The sequence below is a fragment of the Dasypus novemcinctus genome, chromosome 15, assembly GCF_030445035.2.
Source record: "Dasypus novemcinctus isolate mDasNov1 chromosome 15, mDasNov1.1.hap2, whole genome shotgun sequence".
Taxonomy (NCBI): domain Eukaryota; kingdom Metazoa; phylum Chordata; class Mammalia; order Cingulata; family Dasypodidae; genus Dasypus; species Dasypus novemcinctus.
In genome coordinates, this window is record NC_080687.1 from 7,354,787 (window position 1) to 7,371,631 (window position 16,845).

Below are 16,845 nucleotides of genomic sequence, written 5' to 3' on the forward strand. Positions count from 1 at the left end.
GTGAGCATCAATGATTAATGAGGTATCCTTAGATGCCCCAAGGCAGGAGGCTGAGAATCAATGGCTCTTGTTCAGCCCTTTGTGGGGCATTCATTTGCTGAGTACAAAGAAGAGGACAAAAGCTTTTTATTTTATTTTTTTATCAGTTTAGAGGTTGGCAAGATGACCCTTGGAAACATAGGAGACTTTCTTACAAGGACATTCCTCTCAAGCTACTATGTTAATGTTTTATTCATTCATTCATATACTCATTCTTCAAGAAATATTTACCGTCTCCTTTGTGTAATGCACTGTCCCAGAATAAGGGATGGTGACAAGGTGAATCAAACACAGATCTTACCTCCAAGGAGCTTATGGGTTAGTAGAGTGTTTCCCTAACTAAAAAAAAAAATCAAAATCTGTAGCCTCCTGAAACCTATAATGTATCCTGATATTTTCTATACTAGTCTATTTTTTTTTTCATTAAAAAATTTCTAAATGTTGGTCATTATTCACTAAATGGGTCACAAATTACACTGTGAAAAACATTGGCCTAGTAGAAGAGGTAATACAATTATATAAATACTGTATACCCAGGAAGATAGCATAATTTGCTCGAGGGAATGATGCAATGGATCAGAAAAAGGGGAGACAGACATGTATGTAGGTGTATATGTCCACCTTCATGTAATTTTGAGGAGCTGGCAGGGAAGAAATTCAGGATATCTTTTCAGAAGATGCATTATTTGATCTGGGCTTGAGAGAGTAGCAGGATGAGAGTTGAGACAGGCCTTTCGGGAAGAGGGTACATACAGCACAGTGCAAGGGCCTACCCTGGCTCTGTCTTCCTGGGAAGCAGACCAAGAATTCTGCAATGGACTTTGTCAGGATGATGGACTAAGATAACCACAAACATCACATGCTACAAACACTTGGACATGCAGAATGATATAATATATATATATTTTTAAGTACAGAAAGGACTTCACAAGAAAGGAAAAGGAGAAATGAAAGTTAGGATGAAGTGAGTTGACATAGTGGTTGCTCAGGGAGAGGGCATTATTCTGGATGCTTTGTTTTATAGCTCATATGGGGGCAGAAAGCAAAGCTGTAGACCTTGAGAGGTGGGACACTGGAACTCAGATACCCACATAAAGTCTGGACCTGTGAAATGATGGACTAGGGAAAAATCTGTCCACTGGAAGGTGATAGGATACTCTATTTGTCTCTGCCTGGGTTCTAGGTAATAACAAAAATTCAGCCCCAAGAATTTGAAACCGCATGTCCAAGTCTTACATTGGTTTGGGGTTTACATTTATATCATCTGCTTGGTGCAGAAACTTTGAAGCCAAATGAGTAATGTGTAATCTTTGCCCCAGACTGTGATAACCATAAGGTAACATAAAGAAGCAAAAGCAAAACCATGCTGGAGAAACACTCCCACAAGCATAGCTTCAAGGAAGACTCACTGAAAAATAAACCCTACTGAAAAACTCATAAGGAAAAATTTCAAAATTCAAAAAGAAATTCACAATAGTTAAGAGTTGGCAGGCATAACAAGCAGAAGTATAGGCTCCCAAACAGTGATATAATAGAGAAAGAATCTAAAAGAGGATATAAAATGTTAAGAGTAAACCTAAAAAAGGAATGAAATACAATAAGAAAAAAAACTTAAATAGATTTTAAAAGAGAACCAAATTGCACTTCTGAAATGTAAAATACAGTTCAAATTTAAAATTCTCAATGGACAGGATAAACAACAGATCAGACATAAACTAAGGGAATATCAATAAATTAGAAGATAGACCCAAGAGGATTACTCAGTATGTAGCGGAGAGAGGTGAAGAGGTAGAAATAAGGAGAGAAGAGGAGAAAGATACGCAGTATAGCATGAGAAGGTCCAATGAACATCTAATTGGAGTGCCAGAAAAAGAGAAGAGGAAAGTGTAGAAATGACAATATTCAAATAATTAATGGCTAAAAATTTTCTAGAATTGATGAAAGACATAAATCCTTAATTTAAGACTCATGAATGTCTTAAATAGGGAAATAAAAATAAATCCACACTCAGACATAATGTCATGAAACTGTAGAACATCAAAGACAAAGAGAAAATGCACAAAAGCAAATAGGGAGAAAAGAAAGTAACTTACAAAGAAATGACAGGCCAACCAAAGACTTCAACAGCCATGATAGAGACAACACAGTGAAATAGTAGCTTTAAAAGTCTAGAGGGAAAATGAATGTCAAATTATTATTCCACTCCCAGCTATATCAACAATGACAAGTGAGAAGGAAATAAAGACATTTCAGATAAACAAGACTGATAGATTTACCACCCACTGACTCTAAATTAAAGAACTACAAAAATATATACTTTCAGAAGAAGACAATGTAAACCAGAGGGAAGGTTGATGCAAGAGGGAAAGGCATCCACTATATTATTTTCTTTACTTTATGTGTTTCCAAATAAATATATATAAACAGGATGCAGATGACCCCATTTAGTTTGTTTAGAACACTCTCCTTGGGGAAGGTGAAATAATGGTGAGACTGGACAAGAGCAAATACTATGAAATATCCCCATGAAGTAAGAGAACTAATAAAATTATGGACTTACCCATCAATATTAATGAATATGACCTATGTATATTTTGGGTACAAAGAACCATACTGCTGAATCAGTGAAAGATGTTTACAAAGATAATAAAGAAAAACAGTTTAAGATTTAATTTGGAGGAACATTCGTTTCTTGTCCTTTTTTCCCCTTAAAGTTATCTATTTAGATATTGGAAAATCATAAATGAAACTTTAAAATTTTAATTTAATGTTTCTATAATCTATCCACACAGTCTAACTAGTATGGAATGCTGAAGGATTTGGTATTTTAAAAACAAAACTGAAAAATGCAGATATATGAGTATCCCCATAAGCAATAAATCTATACTTAGAAATAGAAATTTTTGAATAATACTTTTGCCACTCCTATAAAAATGCTACATTAAAGATAATAGAAATACAATTTTGTGATTTAATACAAACCCACATAAATTCATGGTTTTGAAGGGTTCAATGCCTTCCTAAATGAAACTAACTTAACAAGAGAAATAGTAGGGAACATTTATTAGAATCCACTTTAAATATACTATACATACATCAAAAATAGCGCCTTTTGTTAACAAGTACATAACAAAATGCCAAAGGCACATTTACATTTTTATTATAGAATGGAAGAGCAGGCCACAGAATCCACTCAGAATCATTGTCCTATAAGTAAGCAAATATATGGACAAAACATTACCAAAAACTTATTCAACAGACAAGAAACGGATATGGCACAAAAGCTTACATCTCTGCCAAAAAAAATGCAAGAGAAATAAATAGTCTCCTTTTATAAAAAGCAACAATACCAAAAATTGATTGAATACATTTCTTCAACTAAAAACACAATGTACATCTACTTGGCCACTGGCATCTAGCAGAGTCTCTTCCACTAGGCACACAATAAAGATTTGCTGAGAAGAGAACTTATACTTTTGCCTTTCAATTTTTATTGTTTGGAGAAATTTAAGTCACTTCATAGAAAGGGACAAAAATTTATACCTCTAGCTAAAGAATGTTATGGCATAGGTTTGTTTTACAGATAGAATGCTGACTCCAGAAGAAAAATGCCTTGCAAACAAATTTAAAATTGAATAAAGAGTCTGAAATTATTTTGCTTTATGAATTATTAAATAACAGTATTCAAACTATTATTTTGGAAACATAGATGGCTCAAAAGTTGTCAGGACCTAGCCTCCTCAACATTTCTTTCAACTTTTTGTACAACATCCCAGTTCTTCAAGAAAATTCAATCATTATATGCAATTGCAGATAGTCCTGACCTGCCATTTTTGTACTTTTTTACTGTTAAGGAGTGAAATGAATCACTGTTGTTGTGCCAAATCAACCTCCAACCATCCGCTGGAGCCAAGTCACCCTGCCTTCCTCTTCCAGGAGGAAGGAGTCCCAGCTGCCTCATAGCAGCATAGAGAGCTCCAAGCATCAGCATTGTCTTGGGCAATGGGAAAATGGGTCATGAATTGGCCGACTCAAGTTACAGAAGAGCCCTGTGTTTCTCTGTTTTAAGAAGTTAAAGGAGATATCTTCCCATCTGTAAAGCAGTAATATAAAGGGTACCTATCTAAGGTCATTGTGTAGGTTCGAGGAAACAGTAAGCTAAGCACACTGCCTTGATACACAGTAAGTCCTTATTATGGATGAAACCATGGCGTCCACTAAACCTTATCCAAGTCCTAACCCCAGTCCTTGGATGTGAAACTATTTGGAAATTGGATCTTCGAAGCTATGAGTTCAGGTGTGGTCAAACTGAATCAGGGAGGGCCTTAATACAATATGACTGGAATCTTTATAAAGCAGAGGAAATTTGGACACAGTGTGAGAGAAGAAGACAGATGGCCATGTGATGGAGGCAGAGATTGAAGTACAGATTGCCAACAAGCTACCACCAGTAGGTTACAGGTTCTGCAGAAAGCATGGCCTGTTGACACTTTGATTCTGGACTTTTGGGCTCCAAAACTGTGCGACAATAAATTTCTGGTGTTTAAGACAACCAGTCTGTGGTATTAGTTACAGAAGCCCTGGCAACTAAGAGAGTCCTCAATAAATAAATAAATATTAGCCATTATTAGTAGTAAAAGTAGTAGAAATATTGAAAAACAAAATAAAACAATGCGAGTGAATGGAAAAAAGGTATGGTACCAAGTTTTAATTAAATGATTTAAACTGCAAACATAAACATTTTTCAGTATAAGAAATTAGAATTTTAAAAGATAACCTCCATTGGTCTAATAAAAACTCTAAAACACCAAGTCTGTAACTTTGAAGTAAACATATAGTTCACAAATTTTCTTGAATGTTGATCCCCAAATTCTAAGTTGTGATTCTTGCAAAGGTCATTTTTAGAGACCTGCACTGTAGAATCAATGACAGCAGATTTAATTAGTTTATGCTGTGATTCTGTAAAGCACAACTCACATTATTTTGTCCTTAGTCCTGTATTCCTCACAGGAGGCACAAAGTCGAGTTTCAGAGAGAAAGAGCTGTGTCACTCTGAATTCCTTTCCTTTTCTCTTCCTGTGTGTTGCCCCACCAAGGTCAGAAAACAAATAATCTGAATCTACCAACTGGCCTTTCTTCCTTCCTGAATGTCCTTTAGAGATTCAGCACTATCGTTAGAGTCCTGTTACAACCATTACCATGAGGCTGGACATGCCTTCTTTTCTAGCACTAACATCTGCAAAGAAAGATGCTGATGTCCAAGGACTCAATGGGCAGAAGAGTGTTCAGAGTGCCTTACAGTAGCAGAAAAACCTTTGGAAATTAGGAGGGAAGCAGTTAAAAGCAGTTAAGCCTACTCTATTCAGAGAAAGACGAAGAGAAAAGGAGGCAGGTTTCATGGTGCATACTAACCAGGGGCTCGGCCATGATGATGTGAATCTTGCGCTCAGCCTGCGTGGTGAAGTTGACGAATAGACTCTTGAGGACATATTCTCCTGGCTTGCTGTCTGGGTCCACACTGATGGGTAACATGGTTGGTGGTCCTTTCTCCCTCTGTGTGCCAGAAACAGCTGGAACAGGAGGCTTGATATAACCGTTGCCAACTGGAGAAGCTGAAAAATAGAATGGATATTCTCACCGACTGAAAATAATGTCATAAGTACTCAGATTGGATGGATTAAATCATAAATATAAAGGGAAAGTCATATTTAACCTTAGAACCTGGCCATATACGTTAGCAACGGTGTCAGAACTCAACTGTTTGATTCCATTATGTTTGTGTTACACAATATCTGGTAAGTTCAGAACACCTCTGCTTACCACATTGTTTCATGTAAAGTATTTTGCAAGTCCCTAATACAGCTGATAAATCCTACAAGGTTTAAGATGTTTTTGGCTTTTTTGGTGTGTGTGTTCCGGGGAAATGGACTAAGAAAATTTATATGGAAAAAAATGTGATTTCTTGCTCTTATTTCCCTAATGACTGGGAACCCTCTGTCTTCTACATTTCATTCTAATAATGAAAAAGACTTTAGGATCAATACCTTCTAGAAGTCTCTAAGAACTAATTTTCAGAAACCCAGCTGATTCTTGCTCCTGAAAGAGATGTACTTTGTGAAAGATAAATGAGGCAGGCAGTGCTGCCTCAGTGTAGATTTAATTTTCCCATCTTCCAACCTTTCTTTGGTTCACTTTGATGCCCATCTCTAGCTTCTGTATAGAGGGTAGATTCCCTACTTGGATTAGATCCTGAACAGTGGCCCCAGTGAGAGACCCCCTTTCAGAATGCAAGAGTCAGACAACTTTTTAAATTAGTTACTAAAAAATATTTTTTGTTGTTGTCCATAACTCCAAATTTCATGTCCCTCCACTTTTTTCTTCCCTTCCCCCCGACCCCCTTGCTGTTTTTGCTGTGTCCATTCACTGTGTGATCCTCTGTATCTATTTCTTTTCTTTTTGTCTTTTTTTCTCATCTCTTTCCTCTAGGATTCACCAGGATTCGATCCTGGGGAACTCTAAAGCGGAAAGAGGTTCCCTGTGAGTTGCGCGACCTCAGTTCCTGGTCTCTGTTGCGCTTCACCTTGACTCTCTCCTTTGCCTCTCTTTTGTTGTGTCATCATCTTACTGCGTGACTCACTTGTGCAGGCACTTGGCTTGCTGCGTTGGCACTTGGCTGGCCGTGCAGGCACTGGATTGCCATGCAGGCACTACTCGCCATGCCAGCACTCACGTGGGCACTCGGCTCGCCACGTGGGCACTTGGCTCACCACGCAGGCACTCAGTTCGCAGCGTGGGCACTCTGCTCACCATGTGGGCACCCATGTGGGCACCGGCTTCCTGCGAAGGCAAGCTTTCTCTTCTTCTTTTTCACCAGGAGAACCCAGGGATCAAACCCAGGTCCTCCCATATGGTAGGCAGAGGATCTATCACCTGAGCCACATCCACTTCCCTGCACTTTTTACTGTACTCTGATTCAAACATGCACCATCCCCCTTCACCCAAGTACTGTAAAATGGTCAATTATCAATATGCAGTGAAAGAAAGAAAAGTGGAAGAGGGCTTAGGCTAAAGACTTTAGAAATGATACAAGAGACGTCTAAAAGGGAGGACTATACAGTTGTGGGTGACCGCATTCAGAGGATTAAGGAAAAGAGTAAAGAAAGAAGTGACTTTCCAGTTTTGTCACTGGTACGGATAGCAAGAGAATGGTGGTGTCACTGGTAATAAGGAATTAAGTTCTCCATGAAAGGTGAAAACTCTTCTAAATCTACAAATAAATTTAAGGCTTCATTTATCTTCTTTCTAACCCAAGTCAAATTCCAAGGAAGCCATACAGAAGTTTTGTTTATATTACTAAATTACAAATATATCCTCAATGTCATATTTGACATTTGGCCCTCATTTGACCGGACCCTTCCCAACCCCCTTCCTCACTAACTCACACACAATTGAAGGGTCCTTTACATCTGGAAGATCTTTCCAGATCTGAACTACCACCAAGCCTTAAGAACAGAGCCTCTCAAATTATAAAAATAAAATAAAGTGTATATTACTTCACGTTCTCTCTACTCCCATTAGCTCTAGCTCTATTCTAGTCTAGGCCCTTGATGATCATAGTAGCCTCTTTGCTGATGCTGTCTCATCATTTTACACACCGAAAAAGTCTTTCTGCAGCATGGTTTTCATCATAACACTCTTCTGCTCAAAATTATCAATGGCTCTCAATTACCATCACGTCAAGCCATGAACACAACAGGCACTGGTTTAGAGGTCCTTCCATAGTCTGCCTCCATTGGTCCCAGCCCCGCTGATTTCCTGTCTCATGAACACACCACTCTCATTTATGCCCTCATTTTCTCTCTCTCCTGCTGCTCCTTTCCATTCTTCTCTACCATTCTAAACCTCCCTTTTGTTCAAAGCCACCTCTAGTCTTATCGCCACAAAACCTGCCTGCAAACCTCCTAATAAGTTCATCTTACAAGGTTCAGACATTTAACCCAGGCTGTTTGGCGCTGGGCTCTGTCTTTTATGTCCTGCACTACCTAAGACAGATTCATTAGCTATCTGTCAATTAAGTTCATTGTCAATCGGGTTTTGGCTAGGATTGACCCTGCAATTGAACCATATACTCTATCTTCTAAAACAAAAATGCAGCCTCCCAGATGTAATACCGGGCTCTTCACCCAGATAATGCTTAATAAATCTCTTTAAACAGCTAGTTACAAATGACATCTTACTTTATTTCTGTTAGTCTTGAACTAATCAGTGGGGAGGGAACTAATTGAGGAGAATAAGTGCATTGGAGTCTTTAAAGGACAAGGGCATAGTGTTTGCAAGAGAAGAGTCATTTAAATAAATGGCCCTCCAGCGCTTACTAAAAGGTACTATTTAGTTTAAAGGGGCACCTTCAAAATCAGGTGATGCAAATGAAGTCCTGATGATGCTTAGCTCTACCTCCTGCTCTCTGCATGCAGGTAACTTATATGAGCCTTCTGAAAGTAGGAAGGCTCTCCTACTCCAACTTATCTCTGCAAGATAGCTTCCTGATATATCTTAGCACATGAATGGATGCCCAAATACAAACCTTCTTATAAAGTCTGTCTGCAGGACAACTTACTTGGTCATATTTGGTTTTCCACAGGATTTAATCCACTTCTAGATAACAATTAATGGGGCTATCTGAATGATCAGCCCAATAATTACAAGCTTCTGGGACCTAAAAGTCCTAAACAGAACGAGGGCATTTTCATGAGCGTGCCCTCAGTCAGTTTTCCCGCAAAGCTGCAGTTGGAACCCGGTAGGAGAAAGCCAGATACCTGCATATCTCCTGGACAAATCTTACAAGGCCAAAGTACCAATTTATTGCTATCCTAAAATACATTACCCATCTTTACTCAAAGGCAGGCATATAGGTAAGTATAAAAGTCTGTGTGAACAGCCTCTGTGAGCCAGGACTGTCCCAGCCCAGCAGAGCCCTGTGCCAGAGGAGAAAATGATTCCAGAAAGTGTGGCCATCAATCTGAGTTCCACACACAGATCGGCCTGTGCAGCTGGAGAAGCCATCCAAGTTAGTGGGGTATATGTCCTTGAACTAGATCCAGTCCTGTTCATCCTAATGTAATTAATCCATAACAAATCCTAGCCTTCTGTGAGGGTCATTTTCAAAACTAAACATTTCCACATGGCATCTTTTAGCTATTTTGTGACATTACGTATCGCAGAATACAGTTGAGAACCAAGAAATAAATGTTCCCTGGTAGTCAAAACTGAGTCAAAAAGTCCATACTAATCCAAATATTAGAATATTAGCATGAGAAAAATCATCAAATCCTCCCTCAGGACCCCTGCTTACTCATAATTTATACATAATTAAGATCAACTGTCTTAGTTTCTAGTTCACAAGAGTCTGGAAACAGAAAATTATAAGGAGAATTATAATTATAAGGGAGGTGTGATACACTATTGGCAGAAACATTAACAGGAAAAGAAGAAAAAATGTGGCAAGAACTTAAAAGTGCAGTTGTTTGCAGTCATTTAGTGTAAAGTCACAGAATCTAGCACATCTCATGGTCCTGAAAGTATCAGTCCCTCCATGCAGCTCGCTGTCACACTTAATGTTCATAATAAGGACCATGAGTCTCACTGAAAGATTAGAGTAAGTTTTCTATGTATTTCAGAAGGTAGAGAAAAGAGTGATATAAATTTCTAGGAGATTTCCATTCAAAATGAAAAAACTAAAAAAAGTTTTGGTGTATAAAAGGGTAAATGCTTATGGTTCCAAAGTATTTAACGCTTAAGAATTAAACCTATTTTCCATGTCTGATTTTTAAGTGAAATTTATTTTTGATTGGAAAAAAAAAAGCTTCACTTCAATAACAGCCACACTTAGGCTCCATTTTCTAGCTTGCACATGCAGGCAGTTACTGTTTGAATCTACTCTTCTCCACTTGCATCCTACCCAGCCATACAAGCATTTTTGTCCCATCCTTCAAAGTACAGGACAATATCACCTCCTCCACTTTGCTGATTCTGGGCCTTGCTCTCCCAGCTTCCATGGTGATGGCAAGCCCTCAGCTGGGCCCTGATGGCACCATCCAGCTGTTTCCTGAGGCTCAGCTTTCTCTTCATGCTAGGTCTCTAAGATGTACGGATACTATGTGGTGAAAGGGTCCTGATAAGCCATCTCTAGCTCATCTTCCCCATCTATTTGTTGATGGAACAATTTTTAATTTGCTGTATTAAAATTGTCTCCTTTTAAGATTTCTTGCTTGTGATGAATTTTTTAGCTTCAAATTCATCTGTCTTTATACTCTCTCCTTTTCTTTCTCATCCCCTCTTTCTATTTTCACACAACAGCTCAATTGCCCTAGGAAGTCATTCAAACCAAGAGCTATGATGTTGCCTTCTGGAGGTGGGGGCTTAGCTAAGTTGAGAATTCTGAAGGACAGTACCTTCATATTGGTTTCTAATTATTCAGTCCTTTTGAAATTTGCTTTCTCTTTATATATTTGGGTTTACCTTTTAATCTTGGATGAAACACAATCTCATTTTTCTCCAAGCCTTCTTTTGTATTAAATGGGTTTTGTTGGCATTATTTTATTATTTTTGTTCCAAATTCTGTTTCTATTTGGCTTCCTGCATGGTTTTAGGTGGTATTTTCCCTCTTTCATTGGGTTTCTGTCTTTTATATCAAGCAAGGTCTAGTCCTCAGTTTATAAGAAGTCTAATTCAGGCTTTTGGGGTGCACTCATTTCCTCTTTCCTAGATCTATTTCTGACAGCAAATGACAATCTTTTGACTGTGGTTTTATTTTTTTTCCTTGACTAATAGCTCATATTTTAGGCTGTTTGCTCTTAGTGGGCTAAGGTCATCAGTACAATTTCCCTAAATTACCAGGAACATCCAGGAATTACTAACCTTCTGACTGGAGCACCAACACAAACACTACAACTCATTGTTAAGGGACGTTTAATTTTTTTTTTTTTTTTTTTAATTTAATTCCCCTCCCCTCCCCCGGTTGTCTGTTTTCTGTGTCTTTTTGCTGCGTCTTGTTTCTTTGTCCGCTTCTGTTGTCGTCAGCGGCACGGGAAATGTGGGCGGGCGCCATTCCTGGGCAGGCTGCTCCCTCCTTCGCGCTGGGCAGCTCTCCTTATGGGTGCACTCCTTGCGCGTGGGGCTCCCCTACGCGGGGGACACCCCTGTGTGGCACGGCACTCCTTGCGCGCATCAGCACTGCACATGGGCCAGCTGCACACGGGTCAAGGAGGCCCGGGATTTGAACCGCAGACCTCCCATGTGGTAGACGGACGCCCTAACCACTGGGCCAAAGTCCGTTTCCCTAGGGACGTTTAATTTTAAGGGACAGTTTTCTCATGTAAAAGTCCTAAAGGATAACATGGCTATGTATGTTACAGTAGAACAGTGTTTGTTTGTATGTTTTCTCAGATTTTCAGAGGCTACCCATTACAGGCTATCATTCATTCATTCACACATTCATTTCAACAAATACTTATTTACTTTGTGCCTAGTTTTTAGGCACTGTTCTTGGCAGTGGAGGGATAGCAGTGAACAGAGAGGATGGTTCCTGCCTAAAGGAGCTTACATTCTGCTGAGATAGGAGAAAATAATAGGCAATTTCATATGTATGTACACACACACACACAGGTTCTCACATATACTCTCACACAGTCTCACACATACACTCTCTTGCACACACACAGTCACATACACTCTCCCTCACATATACACAGTCCCTCTCCCACACAATGATACACTCTCTTTCCACACAATGATACACTCTTTCTTTCTTGCACACTGTTAGACTGCAATAAGTTCTAAAAGAAAAATTAAACAGAGTAGATAAAGGAAACTGATCTCTATCTGCTCAAGGGTATTCAGGCAGAATAATTTGGAACTGCTGTAGAGAGGGAAAAAAGCAGCTCGCATTTCTGGTGCTCAAGAAAATCCAGACACACCGCCTTGGGTGGGATTTGCTCCTGAGCTCCATCCCTGTGGCCTGCCTGATCCCTGTGTGTCAGTTCTGGGAGAATGAGGATTTTAACCAGCCTGGGGAGGGCATGAATCAAAATACCCAGTGGATGCACGGCTTCTCCACCTCCCTATACAAAGTCCACGATTCAGAAAAGAGGGACCAATTTACTTGCCTTTTCATCAGCTTCCAAAGACAGATGTGAACAGAGCCGGTTTTTTCAAATCCCCCAGGGCTTTTTCTGATGCTTCTCTTACTGAACTCTGACTTTGAACATTTGAAATAAAAAATGGGTTCCTTTTTAAAAGTGTCCCTAATACTCTAAGTGATAACCTTTCAAAGTAGAACACCTCAGAGAACTCATGGCAGAAATGTGACGGTCCCATGCATTCTACCTTAAACAACTTTACTTTCTAGAGATCAGTGTAACCTTACCTTTAAAACAGGAGTCAATTTATTGGATTTCTTTGTTCACATTTGGACATAAGTTATTCTTTCTGCCAGATTTCAGCACCTCATTCATTTTGCAGGTTCTGAGGGCAAGCCCCTTTAGTAAACAAAAGCTGAGCTCCCTAGCTAGGGACATGCTTTCCCTCTACAAATCCCTGTTTTCCCGTAAGATTTAGTTGTTTATTGGCATTACAGGAGCATTTCATAAAACGTAATAGACCAGGGATGACGCAGCTACTATGAGAACTTGTCACATTGTGTACAGAGCAATAATAAATTGCCCACTAATGCACTTATGAGGGTGCTTAAGAAATGGCATTTTAAAAGGTACAACAAATACTAAAATGACCAGAAACTCTGAAAGTCATGCAAAGTAAATTAGGATGGAAAAAAACAACAACACCAAACCACCAAACATGATAGAAATAATTATTTTCTTTTGAAGAATATTATTAAGAAATGGAAGATGTTGGGATAAGAAGAAATAATTAGTTTGAGCTACAGAAAAGATTTTTTAAAATCAAAGAGATGGATGATTCTTAATTTTTATATGCTTTAAAGTTCATCAAAAAAAGAATTTCAGGTAAGAAATACCCAGAAACAACTTTTGCCTTGTATGAAAAATAAATTCAATGACACTTTAACTTCTGCTTAATTAATTTCTGCTTAATTCTGATGATTTGAAAATGCTCCTCCATTTCTTGTTGGTTAAGTACATTCTTCTTTTCTCTTGCACTATTTAGTTCTTCTCATCTTATAGTTCTTAAATTCTGTTCCTTCAAGTTCCAGGGTCCACAAGGCATCTCTAGGAATGGGTTAGGTATGATGCTAGGCACTTGGTAATTAATTGCTTTAATTCTCAAATGAATCCTAGAGAGCCCGATAATCTCCCTTTTATAGATTAAGAACATGCAGATTCAGAGAGGTTAAGTCATTTGCCCAAGGTCACGAAACGATGGACACAGAATCTGAACCCATGTCTGCTTGGCCACATATCTTTTGTGTCCCAGATCACACTTTTAAAACAAACCAGGAAAGTGGACTTGGCCCAATGGATAGGGCATCTGCCTACCACATGGGAGGTCTGCAGTTCAAACCCTGGGCCTCCTTGATCCATCTGTGTGGAGATGGCCCATGCGCAGTGCTGATGCACACAAGGAGTGCCCTGCCACGCAGGGGTGTCCCCCGCGTAGGGGAGCCCCACATGCAAGTAGTATGCCCTGTAAGGAGAGCTGCCCAGCGTGAAAGAAAGTGCAGCCTGCGCAAGAATGGTGCCGCACACACGGAGAGCTGACACAACACAAAGAAACACAGATTCCCGGTGCTGCTAAGGATAGAAGTGGTCACAGAAGAACACACAGCAAATGGACACAGAGAGCAGACAACTGGGGGGGGGGGGTGGAGAGGGAAGAGAAATATATAAAAAATAAAATCTTAAAAAATAAATAAAAATAAAACAAACCAGTTGCTTATGATGACAATGAAATTAAAATTAGGTCCCTCACCCCAGAGTTTGCCCTAGCCCAAGCTAGTTTGGGGGCATTATGGGATTGCCAAATTAAAAATATATATGTCATAATTTGGACAATGAGGTTTCATGTAGATTAGTACAGCTGGTTGTCTTCTGGAAGGACCAGTCTAATCTTAGACCAGGGAAGTCCCTCCTGTCAGATTGTTTGCGCTCTTGAATTAAATGCATATTTTAGCCATTAGAGCAACTTTGGAAAAGGACAAGAGTCCAAAAAAGAGTCAAGAATTGAGGACTCATAAAAATATATGAAACCTGATTAATGATACACCTTAGAAAGTCTAGACACTATTCTCTCCTGGATATACTGATGATATTATCTTTAACTGGCTGATGGCCTAACAAGCAGCAAACATATTTGAAGGTTCACGTTCTCTCTGCTGACTTCAAACACTGGCCCCACAGAACCACTTTTATCTTTGGTCTCTCAAAGATTGAATACTCTGGAGAGAGTGAAGCAGTTCAGTAAAGAGAAAGTTAGCACAAAGTCACTGCCCTATTTTCTTTTTCTCTTCCTCTGCCTTTCCAGTATTTTGTCTTAGAGAAATGACAGTAACACTTGAGTGATTTCCTTTATAAATGTCTGTCATCTTCTAAGATGCAATTACATGGACTTTCCCCCAACTTCCAAAGTAGGTACTGTCCTCAGAGCCTGAAAGAACGTCTGCCAAGATCTGTGAGCAAAGGAAGATGAGGTTACATTGACATTTCAAGGTCCTTTCTCACCAAAGGAGATCGAATAGCTTGCTAGAGGCAGGATAATCCTGAATTTCAACTTCTTCTTTCTCCCGGACAGAAATGACAAACAGCCCTCAGTCACCTGTCCCTGGCTGGCCCCACTCCCTTCTTTTGCCTTTCTTTTTTTCTCTGCATACTCATTTTATGTAGCAAAATCTCATTAATTTTATCCCCGTTAATTAAAAATATATGCTAATTTGGTCAAGGTCTTTGTATTTTTATTTTTTTGGCGTTGTTGTTGTTAACTTTAAAAAAGATTTGCTGACCTACAGTGAAAATCAGTGATTCTCAGGCGGGGCGCCATCTGACTCAGCTGGTCCTGGGGTGGGGCTCTGTAATTTGCATTTCTAACAAGTACCCAGGTGATGTGGATGCTACTGGCCCAGGGACCGCACTCTAACACCATTGACGTAAATAAATAGGAAAGCAAAGGGGACAAATTAGTCCAGTTAACAAAACTGATTTTGATCCCATTTGCCTGTAACAAAAAGAATAAGCATTGTTAACTCCAACTAGGTTAACACTTTGTAGGCAAAAATATAGTGGAGAGAACACTGGCCCTGGAGTCAAAGGTGTGGCTCTGTGTGACCTTAGGGGAGGTACTTACACACACCTAGAGCAGTTTCCTTATCTACCATTCTTGAAGAGGCTAGGCTAGGCTTTTTTGCCTTCCCTCCCTTCCTTCCCTCCCTCTCTCTCTTTCCTTCTTCCTTTTGTTTTATCAGAGAAATTGCAGGTTTACAGAAAAACCATGCAGAAAATAGAGTTCCCATATACCCCCTATTATTAAAACCTTGAATTAGTGGGGTACATTTGTTAAAATTGGTGAAAGACTATCACTATAATTGTACTATTAGCTATAATTCATTGTTTACATTAGGGTTCACTGTGTTCTACTGTCATTATATGTGTTTTTAAAAAAATTTTATTCTAGTAACATATTTATAACCTAAAATTGCCCCTTTTAACCACATTCAAATATATCATTCAGTGGTGCTAATTACATTCGCAATGTTGTGCTACCTTCATCACCATCAGATATCAAAATATTTCCATCACCCCAAATAGAAACTCTGTACAATTTAAGCATTTTAACTTCCCTCTCACCCCTGCCCAGCCCCTGGTAACCTACATTCTAGTTTCTGACTTTACAAATTTGCTTATTCTAATTATTTCATGGATGAACCTTGAGAACATCTTGTTGAATGAAATAAGCCAGACAAAAAATGGACAAATATTCTATGATCTCACTCTACGAAATAATCAGACTTTCCTTTCTAGCTACAGGTATCTATACCTAGACAAAAACATGTACTGAAAATGCAAGAAAACATCAGCTATTTAAAACTTCCACAATTCAAGCCCTCCATAATTAACACTTAGTTTCCCTTGAATCTATATGAATTAGTGAAATTCCATCACCCCCACCCCCTCCCCTTTATAGATCCTGACCTTTTATACCTCCATGCCTCTGGTCCCTCTCACCTTTCTGAGACCGCAGGCAGCCACCTGAGGAAGCCTGTCTTTATTCCTGCTTGTAAACTCAAGACTCACTGGAACAGTTTGTGAAAATCCTTACCATGCTACCATGCTAGGCCTCATCAAGGAGTGGGGCACCACCTTGGTTCTGAGTCATGGAGTGGGTGGACATTGTGAGATAGGTGGCATTGGACCCAGGTCTTCAAGGACAGGGAGGAGGAATTTGATAGTGAAGATGAGAAAGGGGCTGCCTAGGCAGAGGGAGCAGCATGTACAGCAACACGGGACCTGGGCTCATTGCCTCTCCTCCCCATTCCCCACCACCTTGTCCAGATCCTGACCTTAGCTTATATTTTCAAACTTAATCTTCTCCAAGGACCTGTTATGTCCTCAAAAACAAGAACCATGCTTTGTCTTTATCCTAAGCACAGGGTCCAGCACATTAATTGATGAATTGTGCTGAATTAATATATGCTGAGTTGAACCCATATAGTTTTACAATACAGTCTTTGGGAGGATGAAATAATTTAAAAAGAATGCATAGGAAAAACCTAACAAACTCCTAAGCCCTCTAAAATAAAGGTTTTACATTCTTCTTATTAGAATTAAGGTCTTGAATGGC

At 39.3% G+C, this 16,845-nt stretch overlaps 1 protein-coding gene across 6 annotated transcripts in view; it reads right to left on the reverse strand.

The window, feature by feature from the left end:
* FRY (FRY microtubule binding protein) overlaps window positions 1-16,845 on the reverse strand; it is a 443,412-nt gene that overhangs the window by 206,489 nt on the left and 220,078 nt on the right. For all 6 annotated transcript variants that reach the window (XM_071208166.1, XM_058276985.2, XM_012519809.4 and 3 more), the window contains one exon: window positions 5,452-5,651. In XM_071208166.1, the coding sequence (XP_071064267.1) occupies window positions 5,452-5,571 (120 nt within the window). In that variant the 5' untranslated portion in view covers window positions 5,572-5,651. The remainder of the gene's footprint in view (window positions 1-5,451; window positions 5,652-16,845) is intronic.